The sequence below is a fragment of the Stylophora pistillata genome, chromosome 4 (genome assembly GCF_964205215.1).
Source record: "Stylophora pistillata chromosome 4, jaStyPist1.2, whole genome shotgun sequence".
Classification (NCBI taxonomy): Eukaryota; Metazoa; Cnidaria; class Anthozoa; order Scleractinia; family Pocilloporidae; genus Stylophora; species Stylophora pistillata.
This window is the reverse complement of record NC_142522.1, coordinates 28,217,305-28,235,756: the sequence shown is the minus strand read 5'-3', so window position 1 is coordinate 28,235,756 and position 18,452 is coordinate 28,217,305. Positions and strand designations below refer to the sequence as shown.

Genomic DNA, 18,452 nt, shown 5'->3' with positions numbered 1-18,452 from the left:
CGAGTGTTACTTGGTTTTAGTAGCAAGTTAACCCTTTACACTCTAACATCAGTATGCATATTCTCCATAATGTTCTCTATATGTTTCTTAAGGTGCTGACAAGGAGAATTTGTTTTACAATCGAAAGTTTTTTCCAGTTGGTGATCATTTCCTTTATTCTCGTGACCTTGATGTGTGATTCACTCAGGGTTGATATGGTGAGGAGAAATGAGATGCTGGTCTGACTCTCAGGGGTTAAAGGGTTAATGACAGTTTTTCCTGCATTTTAATTTGATGATTAGTTCCCGTCTTTTAAAATACTTACAGAATCAGTCAAATATGATGAAGATTTCATATGTGCACCCCCACGCAGGCTGTGCAAGCTGTACCTCTGTTCATCAAAATAAGAGGTGAACAGAACATAAAAGTAATAAGCTTGGGTTTTTCATCTTTATGCTCTGGTTTATTGACTCTAAAGAATTCTCCCAAAGTGTAATACAGCTAAAATCTACCAGTTAACATTAGAAAACATCATAATTCTTACTCACCACCTACTGGTAGTGGGTAAGAATCATGATGTTTATGGCTTCATGGCATTTATGGCATGAGTAAGAATCATGAATTAGAAAACGTCATGATTCTTACTAACCGCCTCCCGGTTAGCTTAATTGGTAGAGCGCTGGACTGTTGTGCGGAGTTCAAATCCGGCCAGACCAACACTCAGGGTCTTTAATTAACTGAGAAGAAAGTGCGGCCTTTGTAATAATAACTGCAAATGGTTAGACTTTCTAGTCTTCTTGGATAGGGACGATAAATGGAGGTCCCGTCTCCTGCAGGGTTGGGGTAGGAGACGTTAATTTCCCGCACACGAGATTACTGTATGATGGATGTCCTCCCCGGGGTGGGATGGGTGGGTAAAAAAGGGGTTAGGTGTCAATTGGAACGAAAGTTCTGTTCCTTTCTCCTGCCATTCCTGTGGCGAATGAATTAAACTTAAACTTAAACCAGATAATTATTTCGAACACAAAATAATCAGTACCCTAAAACGGCCAGGTTCGTGTTACAAATCATGAGTAATATACATGAGTTGCTGCAACGTAACCAACTTGAAAGAAAGCATGTGAGCCTCGCTTACCGTTCTGTTCCTTTACAGCCAGCCTTACACTGGATACTGAAGTACATTATTAACTCTCGTACGTTCAGATAAGCCGCTTAGAGTCCACGAGAACAGCTGTTTGTAAGAACAAGCCAAGCTCATAGAAGTCTCAAGAGATGTCGGCTGGTAGGACTGGCTGGTAGAAAAAATTACACTTGGGTTGAAACAAGAAAGATTCTTGCGTACTTCTTCCTCTGGAATTAGCCGGATTGGTGTAATACTTTGTGAAGGCCATTGATCGGTATATACTTCAGGGAAGGCAGCCACAAATGTTGCATGTCTCACCAGGGGTATACTTTACGTTATGTATGCCTATGTATGTATGTCGTGTACGCCTCTTCTAAGTGTAGTAGGTGTACATTTTGTGGCTGCCTTCCATGAAGTATATACACATTAATCAACCACAAACGTTTGTTAGTTGGTGCCCAGTCTACCAACGGCCAGAGTAAAGAATTCGTCACAAGGATTAACACAGAATGGTTCTGGTTGCAAGCTGTCCAAAGATTGACGCGAAATCATGTGACAGATGGCTTCGCAGACGGAAGATTTGATTATATTTCAGAAAAATGCACTTCCTTAGCTGTGTGTATCCGCAGTGGTATTTGACGATAAGGCCTCAGTATAATTTGGTACAATTTTGATTTCAAGACGGCGGTGGCATCGATGTCCGCAAAAGGTTCAGTAGGAAATTGGGGTAGGTGTTAGTAAATTGCAGCATTTTCAACATCTCGTGCCTGAAATCTGTTTGGCTTGCTTGGTTCGTTATTGATTGAGAGTTTCTTTTATGCGGATTGTGCATTCATCGAAGCATCGATGGTGCATAACAGACACTGAATTACAATGACTTCCGGAATAGGTTAAACAATTTCATTCAGTACTAATAATATTGAAGTCATTGAAGCATCTGTCTGTTTCCTTTTGTAACTAAGGAAAAGTACGATGGCTTTATGACGTAGTAGCTTCGTAATGTTGCTGTTACCTGTAATTCTCGGTAGCATATAGAAACTTGGCAGCTTGAAATTCTGACCGCATAAGACGAGTTTCTACTTCGACACATACAGTGGAAGATACCACAGGCAGACCAAGTGGGTTGACATGTCAAACATACCATTGAAATATGAGGAATTGTATGAAGGTCACAATAAAGAACTAGATAAAAACAATTTTAGTGCACTTTGCTCTAAAAGCCTCAATAAGGTATTATGAAATGAAAATGCGCTTCTTGCCTCTGAGAAGTTTAGAACGTATTTTTCATGAAAGGGGAGAGCATGGCTTGCAAATGGAAGCTGCATAGTCGCAAACTCCCCTACATCCAACAACAACATTGAACAACAACAACATTGACTTAATTTTTTTTTTTTAATTAAAGAAGTAAAGGCTTTTGTAGCCCGCAGTTAGCAAAGCTATTCTAGGCAGGCTACCTAAACAGACACTGTATAGGCTCTCACTTAGCGGAGCTCAAAAATCACAACCCTCTTGACCAACATCCGCTGACCAACTAGAATTAACGCAAAACTGAAAAAAATCTCAAAAGAAAGACGAAAGTTTCAAATCGACAAGATAATGCTTCATCGCCTATGATATTTTCTGATAAAATTGCCGCCCAAATCCTACATAGGGCTTCCTCACGATCATCGCTACACGACTCACCGACCAAAGGATTGAATGCACGAGTCGTTTCAAATTGACCAGTTAGCGTTTTGTAGCTTACAGTGACTCAGACGAGGAGGGCATTAACTTAGGTTTGACATAGGGTTAACTCTTACCCCGCTGTCTTAAATCCACCTGACTCTTCGTCTGTTGTGACTTGTTTTACTCTCCAAACATTTATGAAAATTATCTTCCGGAATATACTTACACATCGCTTTGTGAAAGACTGCTCTAGGCGTACGTAACATAAACGTTGAATTATTTCCACAGGGGACAGCTTACAATGTTTTAAAATGGTTCTTCTTGGAGATGTAAGCGTTGGTAAGACTTCGCTTATAAAAGCCCTTAAAAATGAACATGAACTATGGGAACTTCCCAAAGAGTATAGAGCAACCACGGGGGCCTGGATTACATACGTTGACATAACAAACACACGCAGGCTTCTCATTACTGACACATCCGGAAAGCGGGAATATACATCTCTTGTTAATTTGTACTTAAGACATCTGCACTGCATTGTTTTGGTGTTTGCCCTTGATGAGCCCTCGAGCTTCACACGACTTAAGAATCACTGGTATCAAGAGTTCATTCAAAGCTTCAAAGGTGAGGTTTCAAACGTAGCAAAGTTTGTTGTTGGTACCAAGATTGATGTAGCACCGCATAGCTTTACATTACAAACAGAAGCAACATTGTTTTCTGAAGAAATTGGAGCAGAGATTTGGATCACTTCAGCACACACATTATCCAACACTTATGAATTGTTCTACCGAGTCGCCGAGAAGGCCAGTACCCTTTTCACTAGTGAGATCAATCCGGTTGATATCCAAGATGGCTCATCAAGTTTCGGTGACCACCTTGTGGACGACATGCTCCTTGGTGAAGGAGCCCTTGTGAAGTATCCCGATCCAGTCCTTTTAGAAACTGAAGAAGAGATTACAGATCTTCAGTTGTTCCATCAGTGTGTATCTATGACAGGGCAGAGCAGGAAATTTACTTGGGGGACTTGGTCAGAGGAGTGGTAAAAAGATCTCTATTAATTCAGTATTGCATGTGATTTTGAGTTGAAAAGGATTTTTTTAAAGTCAAAAACTACCTCTCAACCTAACCTTAAGGTTACTTGAAAATCTGTCAGAAATCCCTGTTGCTGTCAATGTCATTGGCTGCAAAATATTCCCGGGAAAAATGGGATTTGATTGATGGCATTAACGATGTCGATTTCTAGGCAGTTCATTGCGCCATGCTCACAAATTATCTGTTTAAACAATGGAAAATCTAAGTAAATCAATTGGCGAGGCAAAATTCAAACAACCTACTTTGGAACGGTGTTGACCCATAGTTAAGCAAACTTTGAATTAAAAGGAATGAATACAATTTCGCTGTTTCATGTTGATATTTTATAAAATGCCATAATAACACTAGTACTGCAAAGCTAAGGAAATCTTTTCAAAATTTTAAAAAATAATCTTTTAGCTCAAAGGAGGCAGTGTTAAAGCTGGAGATGTCAAGGCATCCAGACAGGAAATCAAACAAGCTTTGGGCCTGTGTGATGGCTAACGCGCCACCTAGCACTTGGCAGTACGAGAACTTAGAGGGTGTGAAACATTACGGAACAACAGTCAAAAGACAACCCACAAAGACAAAGTTCAAGGACGTAAAAAAGCTCCTCTTTAGTTCACGTAAGTTTCCAGATCCTGACTTTGATAGTTATAAATGCTGAATTTGAAACATCTACAAGATACTTTCAATGTATTTTCGAACGAACTGATTTCGTGCGTTGGGGGCTTTTGTCATATGGCTCTGCACGCGCGCAAGATGAAATGTAGCCTTAATTTTCTCGACATGCACCTTGCCCTACGCTCGTGAAGAAAATGAAGAACAGCCATCTTCATTCAACAGCTGAGATTAAGGTTTCCTAACTTTCCTTTTCTATTCGACTTTCTCTGTGGGTATCTTAGAGTCACGAGATGTGTTTTTGGTTTCCCAAGTCCATCTTCAGCACGCACGCGCCAACTGTATTTTTATCACATGGTAAAGATAGTTTCTGGTTGCGTTTTGATGTTTTTGCTATGACAAACTAAAGTGTCAACCGAAAGGTATGTTTTGCACTTTGTCAGGAAATTTTGAGATTTACTAGCCATGCAAACACACCTATTTAATCTCTTTTTTTTAGCTTTACACAGCTACACGAGATGGTAAATGAGTACAAGAGAACATTCGGGGGAACCGGACGAAATGTTAATAACATAAGTAACATGCTATCAACAAGCATCTTCCTTGGAAGGAGTAGAAATAATTACTGTAGTTTAAAGCTTCACAAATAGGAATAACCTCCGACAGGAGGAACCATCCTGTAAGTCTCCAGACTTATGGGACCTAAGACCTTAAGACAGATGGGATTCAAATATATTCATTCAGAGTTCCTTTTACCCTCTCCCATAGGTGACCAGCTAAACTGCGAAAGGGAACACGGCCTTTTTTACATGTTACTTCTGTCAGAAGATGGTAGAATGTCAGAGGTTGGCCTTAACTCTGTCAGTACGAGATTGACCAAGGGAACTTCATCAGAGAAAGAAGTTGTCAAGAATAAATTCCACTTCAAGCCATCGCCGCTCTCTGAAAAGGTGGCATGTATGAATATGTCTCTTACTCATGCGGCTGTTATTGAGGAAGGTACAGCAAGAGTTAGCACCTGGGGCCATGGAGACACTGGAGCACTCGGTATTGATAAGGAAGACTTACAATATCATGCCGTTCTATATTTTCCGTTAACAGTAACATCAATAGACTGCCAAATAAAACAAGTTACCTGTGGTTCATCCTTCACTTTAATGTTGAGCACAGATGGAAAGGTATTCTCTTGTGGAACGGGAGCTTTAGGAAAGTTAGGACATGGAGACGAAACGGACAGATCATTGCCCACATTGGTAAGTATCCGTTTTGTAACTTTCCTTTTCTCCTAACGTTATTCCATAACAAGGAAAATTGAGTGTGATTAAATATCAAAAGTTACGCAGAACTGTTGAGGGAAACATTGTTTTGTTCTCGCGTACTCCTCTCCTTTTCCCTCTTTTCTTCGGTCGCATGCTAATATTCCTTCTTGGAAATTCAACCCGTTCGGATGGTATTTCAGCGACGTTTTGATGAAGATTTAACACATTTTTTCAAGCTAGACCCTACAATTGAGATGTAGAGATACTCAAAATATCTGCAAAACTTCTCACAACATGCCCCGATGAAAAGGTCTTCGATACCCAAATTTGTCATTTACCCTTTTATGTACCCCACAGGCGTTGATGAAATATGTATTTTCAATTTCAACACTCACGAAAGACTCCTTTTGTTTACGTTAAATTGATAGATTGAGTCGTTAAAGGATATCCAGGCAATTGCTGCAGGAGGTGACCACGCCGTGGCATTAAACCAAAGAGGCGTTCTTTACCAATGGGGACTGGATTGCGCTGATGTTGAGAGAAGACGGTTCCTTTCAAAACCCCAAAAAGTAAGCCAACTCTTCAACGTGGCCGTGAAGTCGGTAGTCTGTGGAACTTTTCACACTGTCTGCGTGGCGAACGGAATATACTACACTGGTATCGGATATGCGTGGGGATTAGGTTCCGATGGTCAACTAGGTCAGGGTCATTGCCAGTGCCTTTCTGCCCCTAAATTGATCAGGGAACTTTACCGCAATAGCAAATTTGTGAAGCAAGTATCAGCTGGGTGGAAACACTCTGGGCTTTTAACTGTTGACGGAGAAGTGTACACTTGTGGAAACAATGCCTTCGGACAGCTTGGTTATTTTACTGTTTCTGATTGTAGCGATGTCCCACGAAAAGTTTCTCTTGGAACGAATGTATCAGGAGACGAAATGAGGTTTGTGCTACTTTGCCCAATCTTTGTTTGGAAGTATTATGTTTTTCACACAAAGATGATGAACAAGATTAAAAGTCCATTATATGGTTTTTGTTAACTATGGCAGTTGTTGCGTGATGTTAGGCCGGGCTTGATTGCCAAGATAGAAAGAAAAACTGTCAGATGGTAAAGACGAGCGACGAAATTGTTTCTACTTTTGAATAACATAACTAAACTCTCTATATTTTTTAAATTATTGTCACTCCCTCGTACAATCCCTATCAACTAAGAAGTTTTAATGAGATAAAACTACGTACGTTCCAGATCACTTTAGGTTTTACCAGAGTATTCTGCCTCAGAATTAAATTTAGGCGAGGCACATTTATCCCTTCCACTCTCAGATTATTTCTTTATGACTAACTATGGCCATTAAAAAGAAACTAAAGCAGATACAAAATATTTTTTTAGCTATAAGCTATTCCTTGGTACGCGGTGATATCTATCGTTGTTAAGAAAGATCTTTCTTCACACTTATCCGGCCACCGTCATTTCCATCACTCTTGTGACAACTGTTGGTTTTCCTCCTTAGAGCGAAAGAATTGTGCTGTAGTGAAGACTACACCATGGTTTTAACCACCACTGGAGATGTAAAGATATGGGGAAAATGCCACTATGGGTCTAAGTTGGAAGATCCAATACCTTTTGATGTGAATAACGAAGCTTCCTCTGACCTTGCTGCTGGTGGTGAAGCCATAAGCATCAGGGATGTCACCACGTGTTATTTGCCATGTGAAACATCATTTATCGAGCTTGTTGTGGCGCTGACTGGCACAAGTAATCTGATATTTTGCGCAGGGATCTCTCCTAAGTTTGATTGCCAGGCCATGCATGATTGCATATTACAGATTCAATGCAACATGAGCGACTTGACCATTCTCCGCTCGGTAGGCTCAGTCTTGATCAGCATGGATAGGCGAGGAAAAGCCCATTATGTCGACATCTGGAGGTGGTTGTTGCAACATTTTCCTCCCGACCCTCAAAACAACACAATTCCTGAAGACCTCCTGCATTCCTTGTTCTCCAACTTGAAAGAGTCAGATGCTGATAAATCACCGAAAGTTGATTTCACTGCCGTCCCTTTTCAAGGTGATATTATAATGGCAGTGGAAGCAAGTCTCAACATATTTCTCTTTTGTACCACCATTGGAGATGTATACAGTTGGTCCCCGATGGCCGGCGGAGCTGTTGTGCGCCATAAGGAATTGAACAGTGAAATAATTGTGCAAATCGCTTGTGGTGCGAGCCATCTAGCTGCCTTATCCGATAGAGGAATTCTCTTCACGTCAGGGGAGGGTACTTCAGGCCAGCTGGGATGTGGTACATTTCAAACCTTCCAGACTTTTCAGCTTGTTCCGGTAACAGCGTTGGACAGGGTTCATACTGTATGTTGTGGATGGGCAAGCACATCTGTTCTCACAGAAAATGGCAAGGTTTGTCCCTGTTTTTGTATATTTCCCACTTTGTTAGGCTTATGAACAGACACTAACGCTGAAGTTCCCTAAACAGGTTACAAATAACCTGTATTTTAATTCACCTCTTCTATGTATGTTATGGTCATCTCTTGGCGGAAATAAATTTGTTTACAAATTTCCGCCTTGAATACCTGCATTCTTACAGGTGTTAACGAATTAAAGGATGTTCATCAGAACCTCCAACAATGTGACAAATTGTTTAAACGACTTTTAGTCAAATTTCGTGGATTCCTCGATCATTTACTGTTGCATATTCCTCTCAGGTGTACTTCTGGGGCCAGCTAGATTTACCAGAGGGGGAAAAAACAAGGAAAAAACTTTCGAGTATCACTGCTGCAGCCCAGCCCATTGACATTCCAAAACTTCTGGAAGAGACGCAGAGCAGTTCTTCTCCTGCCGGATACAAATTGGACATCATAGGCGACGTTGGAACCGCAGACAATCACCTCGCTGTAGTTGGCAGATTATTTGAAGTGGAAATATCCAAAAGAAACGAAAACTCACAAGACAGTACCTGCACGGTAATAAATGTTGATGCAGAGAGCTGCAAACAAGTTTTTGTTCAAAACTCTCATCTTGCCTTTTTTCTCCTCTCTCTGCAAAGGAATTTAGAGCCGAGATAATTAACTGCCAAGACCCCCCAAATAATATTCATTCCAAAGGAAAGATAAAGCAGTCACTTAATGCGGATGGGGTGTACGTTGCTTCCATGGTTTTCTATTCTGAAGGGTCGTTCAAAGTCTCTATAACAAGAAATGGAAAGAACCTTCTTGGCAGTCCGTTTAAAGTCAAAGCAGAAAAAAGTGTTACGTCGAAAAGAACTAAACTATCGCTGATTAGTTCAGACACTGACTGCATGAGAGAAGTTGGTGGGGTCCTTCAGAAAGCCATCGGTCCGTATGAATCGTGGATTCAGTTGATGGGGGTTCCAGTCATCAACACAGATTTATTGACACAGGTAGCCTTTATGATGACGTCGATGACCGACAGTGGAATTTACGTCTACGTCTGGGACGCCTGTAACGGAAGCCTGCCTGAGGAGGACCTTAACTTCTGGTTGCACTTACTGTCACAACATGCATCTTCCGCCGATATTATCCTTTTGGGTATAAATATAAGCACTACACATGCCAATGACATCGACTTGGAGCCATTCCAGAAAGTGAATCCAAAGATGAAGCGATCTATTCTTGTTGGGACCACCTTTGCTTCAGAACCAGACAAGCTGTTGGAGGAATTGCTTTTGGTGCTAAGTGAAACAAACTGCCACCAAAGTCCTGTCTGGTACAGATTAGACAGTTTGGCTTCAAAAGTCCTTGAGTTGAAGATGGAAGGGATTGAACATCTTGATTATTCTAAATTTAAGAGTCTGGCTAGTGAGTGCGGCATCCAGGGAGATCATCTATGCAGAAGAGCTGCCAACTACCTTGAGCGCACAGGATTGGGTATCTTAATAGGAGCAGATTCGTTTTTCTTAGTTCTCCTGCCTCGTTGGTTTGAGCGGCAGCTCACCGAAGTGACGAGGCTCAGTCACTTCGGGAGCCTAAGCAGGAAAGTCTTAGGTACTGTCAAAGCATCTAAATATTTCCGTTTTCGGTCAGATCAATTCATACAATTAGTTTTTGGGAGTGATGAATTTTTACGCCAGTACGCATGACTACGTCATTTGCTGAAAAAGACCTAGACCTCATTAGCAAGACAATTTTCTCTAATTTCTGCCATTTTGTTTTTATTTCTTTTACCTCAATTTCTGAGGAATAATTCGTCGATAAAATTCACCAGTCGCACCTTGCAATATGGGTGTGGAGGGGAAATTGACTATTTTGATGTTAATAAGCATAAGGCCTTTTTCAAGGCACTTATCACTTCCAAGAATTAGTATTTCTACATTAAATAGTTTTCTTGGGAGCTATTTTAAGTGCTACTCTAACTCCTTGGGGTTCTCATGAAGGTCTTTTTCATCAATTTCTACTCCAGCTTACATTACCTTATTCCACATTTTAATCCCACAGATTTGACAAAGCAACACATCGTCAAATTTTTGATTGAAAAGCGAGTGGCCGTTGAGACGAGAGATAGGAGTGCAGTTTACATCATTCCTCGCCTGACTTCAAAATCTATCACAGCAAAGAATTGGCCTCCGGTGGAAGAGTCCAAATACACCATCTACAGACATTTGGTGTTTGAGGTGCCGCCCTATCATGTCCATTCCAGTTTCCATCCTCTTGTTGCGAACATTCTGCAAAAATATCGTCATGTGATTGTGGGGAAATATTCTCTAGTTATCTACAGGGACGATCAGTACGACTGTCGTATTGACTGCGGACCTTGTTTCGTCAACAAAACTGTATTGGAGGTAAGAGTGACAGTGCGGGCACACAGCCAAGATGTTTGCAAGGCTGGTGCAGATGAAACATTACGTTTCCTGAAAACGCGCTTTACGACCTGTCTTGGCTATTGTGAGATCAAGGTGTCTTGTCGTGCCTGTCGGCAGCATTATTTTGATTTGTCCCTTCTACAAGAGGCAGCAGCACTTGACGAGGATAGGTGTCATTGTGAAAGATGTCATGACAAAAAATCTACCATCAGTGACATGTTAAATGGATTCAAAGATACGCAATCGATGCCAGCGCTGGAATGGCATCCAGGTATGTAAACACTAAGCGAAAAATACTTATGCACCCTGACCTGTGTGAGTATGCTAGTTTTGTATCACCTCTAGAGCTGAAACTTGAATCATAAACATTGATTGGCATTGAAAGGAAACTTTCAGCCAGTTAAAGATAGCCTTGGACCTTGATTTTGTGCATATTTATAGGGCGAAAGTGAACAAAAGTGAATTATGGATTTAATGTTATGTTGCAAAAATATCGCTGTGTTCTGTTTGCAAAGTTCACACCAAATCATTGAACACTCAGCCTTGTCTTGAGATTTTTGCTCATCAACATAACCTCGTCTTTGACAAAGCAGGTGACTCGCACTGTAAGCCTGATGATCCTCGCTCTAACACTCTGACTCGTCCCGTGATGAGGTACTTTGGTGATCACGTCGACAAGGTTGAAGCGAAAGTGCTGAGAGAGATCAGAGAAAGGATTGAAGACTTGACAAAAGTTTTCATGGACCTAAAAAATGTAAGAAAAGAGTTAAGCAATGGTGATCGATTTGACAGACTTTTGCTAAGTCTTCGTCTTGGTTGTTACAGAGAAAGAAAAGAATATATGGTTTTTTCCTACTGAAAACCGAGAAGGAACTAAGTAATCAAAGAGGAACTAGGTAATCAAAGAGTAATTTTAGCAGTGTTGATAGAAAAAAGATAGCTTTCATGTAAGAAGAAACTCTAAGAGTTTCAAAAGTATTTTTAAGGAAAATTTAATTGCGTTCCCAGGCTAGGGAATACCAATCTTATCTCTCTGTAATTTTTGCTTTCTGCTAAAGCATGCTGATGTAGTAGAGGTCTGTTTCAGATTTTAAACTGTCTACTGCAGAAACTGTTAGGGCCGAGAGTAGATAGTAATATAAGAAGTGACTTTATATTTTGGGCGCAACAAAAGAAAAAAGTGTGGAGTCAACAGAAAGATAAGATTGGTATTCCCTAGCCTGGAAACGCAGTTAAATTTTCCTTAAAATATTTTTGAAACTCTTGAGTTTCTTCTTACATGAAAGCTACCTTTTTATCTCGCCTGTATCACTTTTTGTAGTACGATGTTCCACGAACCATTTGCCTTCTGCCAGAATTCCAGAATCGCTCCTCTGTTTTGAAAGTGAACGCGATAAAAAGGCTTCTAACGTTTGGTCAGCCAAAGTATCGTTTGTTTCTACTTTGCGAAGGAAATGGAGACGGTAGTGGGGTGCACTTTCTTGACTCCAGCAAGCATGAAGGGTACAGACTAGAGAGCATCGTGGCTGCTGATCTGATCAAAAAAAGTGTTAATTTTTTGCGGTTTACTTTGCAGGTAAGTTTCTTGTTTTTCACGATGCATAACGTTTATGATGGCAACGTGGACACGAATTCATTCGAAGCGTTATTGTTAATTCATGGAATTCTGAAGTCTATTCTCTACTTTTCAACGTTGAGTATAGTTCGCTAACATTTTCCTCTTTTCAGCTTCTCATCAACCTTTCCTCTGTGGCGAGCATCGCTACAACCCTCTTTGATGAGGAAGAAACCCTGAATACCGTCCTCGGCACAATAGGCCTCAGTGGAGCTGTACTTTCTGGAGTTCGTTGGAAGAATGTCTTCAAAGAGGTTTGTGATATACATGTTGTCCACTCACCACATTAGGGAGCTTAAGCAACCACGACGAAAGGGACGACGACGACGTCAAGCAATCGCGGAGGGTCTGGAACCAGGACGTCGTTTTTAGCGGGAAAATGAAACTTAAGCAGTGAAGTTGCTCAAGGACGACGACGTCTGAAATTTTTGTTTATTCTCGCTTCGTAAGTTTAAGAAATGACATCGTTCAGAGACCTCCAAAACCTTCTTCTCGGTCATGGATCAAAATTTTCACCTTTATCGAAAGTTCGAGAGTACGTTATTCAATTCTTGAACATCAAAAGTCCAAGGAATTATTAAGCTTTAGCTTTATTTACAATAATTTACGCATGATAAAAGTTTAAAATATAAATTTTACGGAAGTTATTCGAGATTAAAATTCAGTTCTAAGTGTTGCTGGTATAAACAAACCTATTTTGCCCAAGGCTTGCCTGATTTTCAACGTGCTTTAGCCTGATATGTTCTACCTTTGATGCTCCTTCCTTTGGCGAGCAAACGACTCAAGTCTGTCAATTTTAATCAATGCTAGCTAGCGATCGGCATAGATGAGTCGTCGCGCTTCAAACAAGAATACTATTTTTTCCCGTGTGATTTTGTCGGAATAATTTTTATCGCTGTAAATCTAGATCTTTATCAAACATTTCGAAAATAGATTCGCAAAACCTGAGAGGTATTCACGCACGCTCATGTTGACACACCGATCTGAAGAATTCTTAGCTGTTTAAAGCGTCTCGACGGAAGAACAGCAACACGCAAAATGTTTTAGTAGCAATAAACCGACAGTTCCATACACACAGCTTTTGACCGAAAGCAGTGGTGTATTGCACTGCCATTTAAACCTTTTCATTCAATAAAAATGATAAACAGCACTCTCATAAAATATACTCAAATAAATTTAAACCTAACGTGGTCGCTTTCACCGCTTGACTTGACATCTGTTGTGCGGAGGAAGTAAAATGAGTTAGTAGGTTTTCGAATTTTATTTGTTTAGAAAACTGAACAGGGAGGTTTAAATCAACCGCAGAAGCGAATACAAACTCCAACCGGCCATAGACTGTCAAAAAAACGACAATAAAGCCGCACCTTTTGATGAGAAAAACTGCTTTGAAGTTCGGAAGTTCACGACGACTTGAAACTGGTCCATCTCAAGTCGTCGACGATAAGACGACGACGGAATTCTTGGTTCGCGCTTGCGCAGTGACGTTCTCGCTACTTCCGGTCGTCGTCCTCCGTTCGTCGTCGTGGTTGCTTAAGCTCCCTATTGACTCTCAAAACCAACGACATGTACGAAACTTCTCATAACAACATAAATACCTTGTTAAGCAAACTGCTTGAGGTTGGTGATATTGATAGAAACATCGTATCCTCGACCAATCACGAGCACAATTTAAAGCATTTGCGACTTCGTTACCCGCGTTTTTTGTGCTTCAGTTGGTTTAATTATTAGCTCGTTGTAATGTTTCTTTCTTTTGATTCGCCTTTGCGATTACTATAATTGTATTTCGTGAAATGTGTTCTAGAAATCTAAAATCCAAAAGCCTGCATTACTTATTTTACACACAGATGGACGGCTTCCTCAAGACTGTTGAAGAAACATCAGGTTCCATTCCGCAACCCAAGAGCCTGACTGGTGTATCAGGTACATTCCGCGGGTATCAACTGGGTGGTGAACATTATGAGTATCTGCGAGAAGTTCTGTCAAAGCTAGGTACCAAAGACAACTTTGGTGGGTTGCGACAGGAACCACGCGAAGGGTTTGGCGCCATTTGGGTGTGTGAAAAGCACAGCAAGTACAGCAAAGACACCAAAGCCTTTAACATCATGCCGTGAGATGATGATTAATCAAAACAGCTGTATCATCGTAAACAATGTGTGAACATGATAACTCGTGTTTATCTTGTAAATTTCGATGAAGAATGTTCAGGCGTGTAGCGTCCTATACGCATGTGTGTACTTGAAGTGACCAGAAAATTTTGAAAACAACGTTGTGTTTGCGCCAAGTTTGCTCAAAGTAAGGGCGAGACGCTTTGTTCTTTCCTTGTATTCACACAACTATTTCGAACAAGAAATAAAGAACGCGGTATTGTTAGCTCAGTTTACTTAGGTTTCTAGGTCATATGTACTTGTGCGCACTTGAAAAAATGACCACGCTACGCGCCTGATGTTGCAGAAAACTCACACTGAGGTTACTACAGAAAGCAAAGTTCTAAACCTCTCGAATTGTGGCTGTTCAGCTCAGTTGGAAAAAGTGTCCTGAACGTAGTGGTAGGACTCGGAGGCACAAATTAAAGGCCCGTTTAAATGTTAACTCTTTTTTTAAGTTTTATTTTCTGCAATTAATTTATTTGCAGCTAAACTGTCAGGTAGAATTATCCAGGAAAATTATTGTAGACGAAAGTTGAATGCGTCTGTCTACAGCTCTTATTACACAAGAGCCTGTTTTTATGTCGTCCTCTTTTAACAATGCACCCCACGAGTCGTATTTAAATTTAAAGTGCGTGATAACCCTGCAATTGGTTTGTTTTGTGGTCAAAAACCGACGAGCTCTACATTCCTGGACAACAACTGAAATTTAAATGCAACTCACTATACTAGGTGTATCGTGCAAAGTGAACCAAAGATGATTTTATGTTTTTCGAATTCAAAGCTGTAAGCACATTTAGAGAAGCAATAACTAAGAGCCCTATGGCGCCGATAAAATTTAAAGCTCCTCGTAAATCAATTCATCGCTGGGACTGACTGAAAAGAAGGCACAGGTGTAGTATAGCTTGCTAGCACACGTTCAAACAGTCTAATTCAATATAGTTTCGCATACTAGGGCACACCAAGCTCCATAAAGATTAGATGGGTGATTTTAATATTAACCTCTTTAATTCTGATTCTCATCAGCCCACTAATGAGTTCATCAATCTTATGACATCTAATTGCCTCATTCCCTAAATCTCTAAACCTAACCGTATAACCTCTTCATCTGCAACCTTGATTGATAACATATATACAAACAATCTTGAACTTAGCATGCACAGTGGTATCTTCTACACTGATTTATCCGATCATCTTCCAGTTTTTCAAATTACTAACTTGAAATTATCTATTGAGTCACCACGTCACAAGAGATACATACGTATTATTAACCCTACAACAATTTGATCATTTAGGTCTAAATTGGAAGATACTGACTGGTCGCCAGTTTATACTGCTATTTCGGTCGATGAGTGCTATGACACATTCTCAAACCTTCTTACTTCTGCATATCGGAAGTCTTTTCCTCTTAAGCCAGCAGGCCCTAAATCCCGACGCCCCATAAAACCTTGGTTTTCTCGAAGTCTGTTTGCTTCTTGTAAAAGGAAGAATGCTCTTTACAAACAATTTCGATTAAATCCTACCACACTTAACAAGTTAAGATACAACAAATATCGTAACAAATACAATTTTCTCATTAAACTTGCTAGGAAAAATATTTTCATGACAAACTTCTCTCTGTTAGCTCAGACTTGAGGAAGACATGGACAGTTATTAAACAAGTAATCTCAAAAACGAAGCCTGAGCTACATTTTAGTCATATGAAAGACAGCACTGGCACTTACTCAGATCCAACTCAAATAGCTACGCAGTTTAATAATTTTTTTGCTAATATTGGGCCTTCCCTGGCGAAAAAGATACCATTCTCTCAGTCTTCCTACAGAGATTTCATGATTGGCCATTATATAAACTGTTTTTACATTACCCAAATTTCTCCAACAGAGGTTGCCAATATAGTTTATTCTTTGAAAAATAGTCCATGTGAGGGCTCTGATGGTCTCTGTATCTCCCCTATAAAAGAGACCATTGATTTAATAGCTGTGCCTTTGTCTCATATTTGTAATCTGTCATTCTCCCATGGTCTCTTCCCCACATCGCTCAAGACAGCAAAAATACTTCCTATTGTCAAATGTGATGACTCCTCTTTGCTTTCTAACTATAGGCCTATTTCCATTCTTCCCTGTCTCTCCAAGGTTTTTGAGAAACTCTTTTACATTAGACTGTTTGGTTTCCTTGACAAACTTAACATCCTTAACCGCTTTCAATATGGCTTCAGACCTCACCACTCTACTACAATGGCTATTCTTGAATTTGTTAACAATGTTTATGAAGGCTTTGAAAATAATGAATGCACCGTTGGAATTTTCTTAGACCTCGAATGCCTAAGAAGGCATTCGATACAGTCAACCATCAGATACTTAACGACAAATTAAACTTTTATGGTATCCGTGGTAATCCTCTAACCTGGCTCAATAGTTATTTGACTAATAGGCAGCAATATGTTATGGTCAATGGCCATGTCTTCCAATAAAACAGTCAAGTGTGGGGTCCCTCAGGGTTCAGTTCTTGGCCCTCTCCTTTTCCTCTTATACATTAATGATATTTTCCACTCCTCTAGTTACCTCTCTTTCATTCTCTTTGCTGACGATACCAATATTTTTTTTCGTCATAAAGACTTGGCTACTCTAGAAAACATTGTTGATCAAGAGCTTTCTCATGTCTTCTCCTGGTTTAATGCAAACAAGCTTACTATCCACCCTGACAAGTCCAAATGCATTATCTTCCGTCCGCAGCGTAAACAGATCGATCTCTCCAAAGTTAACATCTATATAAATAACACTCCTGTAACCCGGGTGGAGAAATATACATTTTTTGGAATTATCATTCATGAAAATCTTATGGAAACATCATATTATTACTGTCTGTGACAAGGTCGCTAAGGTTATAGGAATTTTACATAAATCAAGACGATATCTACCCTCGCATACCCTAAAAACTTTATATAATTCTCTTTTCCTACCATACATTAATTATTGTAATTTGATTTGGGGGTCTACATTTGTCTCCTACCTCGAACCACTTTATATACTACAAAAGAAAGCCATTGGTATTATTACATTCTCTCTTCCACTAACACATACTAAAAAAAAAAAAACCTTTTTTCTCAGCTGAATATTCTTTCGCTCCATTTACTCAACAAATTCCATGTATCCTGTTTTGTTTTCTCATATTTCAATCGCCTTGTGCCTGCCACTCTTTCTTCGCTTTTACATTTCAATCGTGAGTTTCATGATTATTCAACTCGCTCTTGTTTTAACTTACACAAATTCTCGCGTAGGTATCAATTTGCTATTCGTTCCCAAGCCCCCGACTATTTGGAATGATCTCCCTCTGACTTTCCATAACAGCCTTACCATTAGTAACTTCAAAAAGAAGCTTAAATTGTACTTCTTGAACCTGAATTAAATTTTTAGCTACCAAAATTGAATATTATACTGAACCTCTGATATACCCAGACTATAGTTTACTACTTAGATTAATCTACTGCTCTTTGTAAATTTGTGAACATTATACTGAACTTCTAATATACCCCGATTATTGTTTATTACCTAGATTTGATTAGTTTAGATTAGATTAGAATACCTTAGATTAGTCAATTGTTCTTTGAAAAATTAGTCTTTGTCTCTGACCATAAGCCATTTAAGCCTCTGGCTTTGGCCAATCTTAGGAATTCACTTGTATGACACAAACAATAATAATAAAGAATAAAGAATAAGAATTGGGGTAGAATCGGGTCTCTTTTGTAACTTTACTTAGAGAAACAAACTAAGAGAAACAAACTAAGAGAAACACAAGCTACAAATGCCTAGTCAGTGATACAAGATTTTATTAGTAGCGAAAGGTTTATTAGTTGTTGATGTAATATTTTGAGTAATTTATAGGCAGTGTATGGAACGTTTTTAAAACATTGTAACAAGCTGTAATTTTAAACTGAATTCCTCAGGTCCATAGGAACATCTTAATTGCTTATTTCAAGGCCATGAAACATTTTACAATGAATTAAATCAGAAATTATATATTAAAAGTTAAATTGTATCTTTATAAAAACTAATAAATATTTTTGAGACTTGGTCAGCTATTCCTCACTTTGAATAAAGGCTGATAGTTTCGAAAGAAACTGTTCAGGGGTGCGTCGGTAGGGGTAATGAAA

The 18,452-nt window shown here is 39.6% G+C and overlaps 1 protein-coding gene and 1 long non-coding RNA gene across 5 annotated transcripts in view; one reads left to right on the top strand and one right to left on the bottom strand.

Moving 5' to 3' along the window:
* The window catches only part of LOC148733180 (uncharacterized), a 46,266-nt gene extending 44,767 nt beyond the window's left edge, over positions 1-1,499 (bottom strand). For both annotated transcript variants that reach the window (XR_016000661.1, XR_016000660.1), the window contains exons 1-2: positions 1,115-1,499; positions 305-370 (exon numbers count right to left, since the gene is read on the bottom strand). This is a non-coding gene — a long non-coding RNA (uncharacterized LOC148733180). The remainder of the gene's footprint in view (positions 1-304; positions 371-1,114) is intronic.
* A 104-nt stretch (positions 1,500-1,603) lies between these two features.
* On the top strand, positions 1,604-18,372 carry LOC111329287 (uncharacterized). 3 transcript variants are annotated; one of them, XM_022933926.2, is made up of 13 exons: positions 1,610-1,829; positions 3,056-3,803; positions 4,256-4,461; positions 5,225-5,709; positions 6,144-6,655; positions 7,224-8,124; positions 8,430-8,687; positions 8,771-9,728; positions 10,179-10,814; positions 11,134-11,297; positions 11,865-12,119; positions 12,272-12,412; positions 14,003-18,372. In XM_022933926.2, exons 1-13 carry the CDS (start codon positions 1,799-1,801, stop codon positions 14,267-14,269), a joined length of 5,562 nt encoding a protein of 1,853 aa, XP_022789661.2. In that variant the 5' UTR covers positions 1,610-1,798; the 3' UTR covers positions 14,270-18,372. The 3 variants fall into 3 exon arrangements, 2 of the variants coding, with proteins under 2 accessions (XP_022789661.2, XP_022789662.2); XM_022933927.2 differs by having other exon boundaries at positions 1,611-1,829; positions 11,137-11,297; XR_002694698.2 differs by lacking the exon at positions 14,003-18,372 and having other exon boundaries at positions 1,604-1,829; positions 11,995-12,119; positions 12,272-12,408.
* Positions 18,373-18,452: the final 80 nt, after the last annotated feature.

What these genes read in the sequence shown, in the direction of transcription:
- LOC111329287 (XM_022933926.2), top strand. Translation starts at nt 1,799, where the DNA reads ATGTCCGCAAAAGGTTCAGTAGGAAATTGGG. An exon ending in AGCGCTGGAATGGCATCCAG is followed by an intron (nt 10,815 to 11,133) that starts GTATGTAAACAC and finishes TCTTTGACAAAG; the next exon opens with CAGGTGACTCGCACTGTAAG. An exon ending in GGAAGAATGTCTTCAAAGAG is followed by an intron (nt 12,413 to 14,002) that starts GTTTGTGATATA and finishes TTTTACACACAG; the next exon opens with ATGGACGGCTTCCTCAAGAC.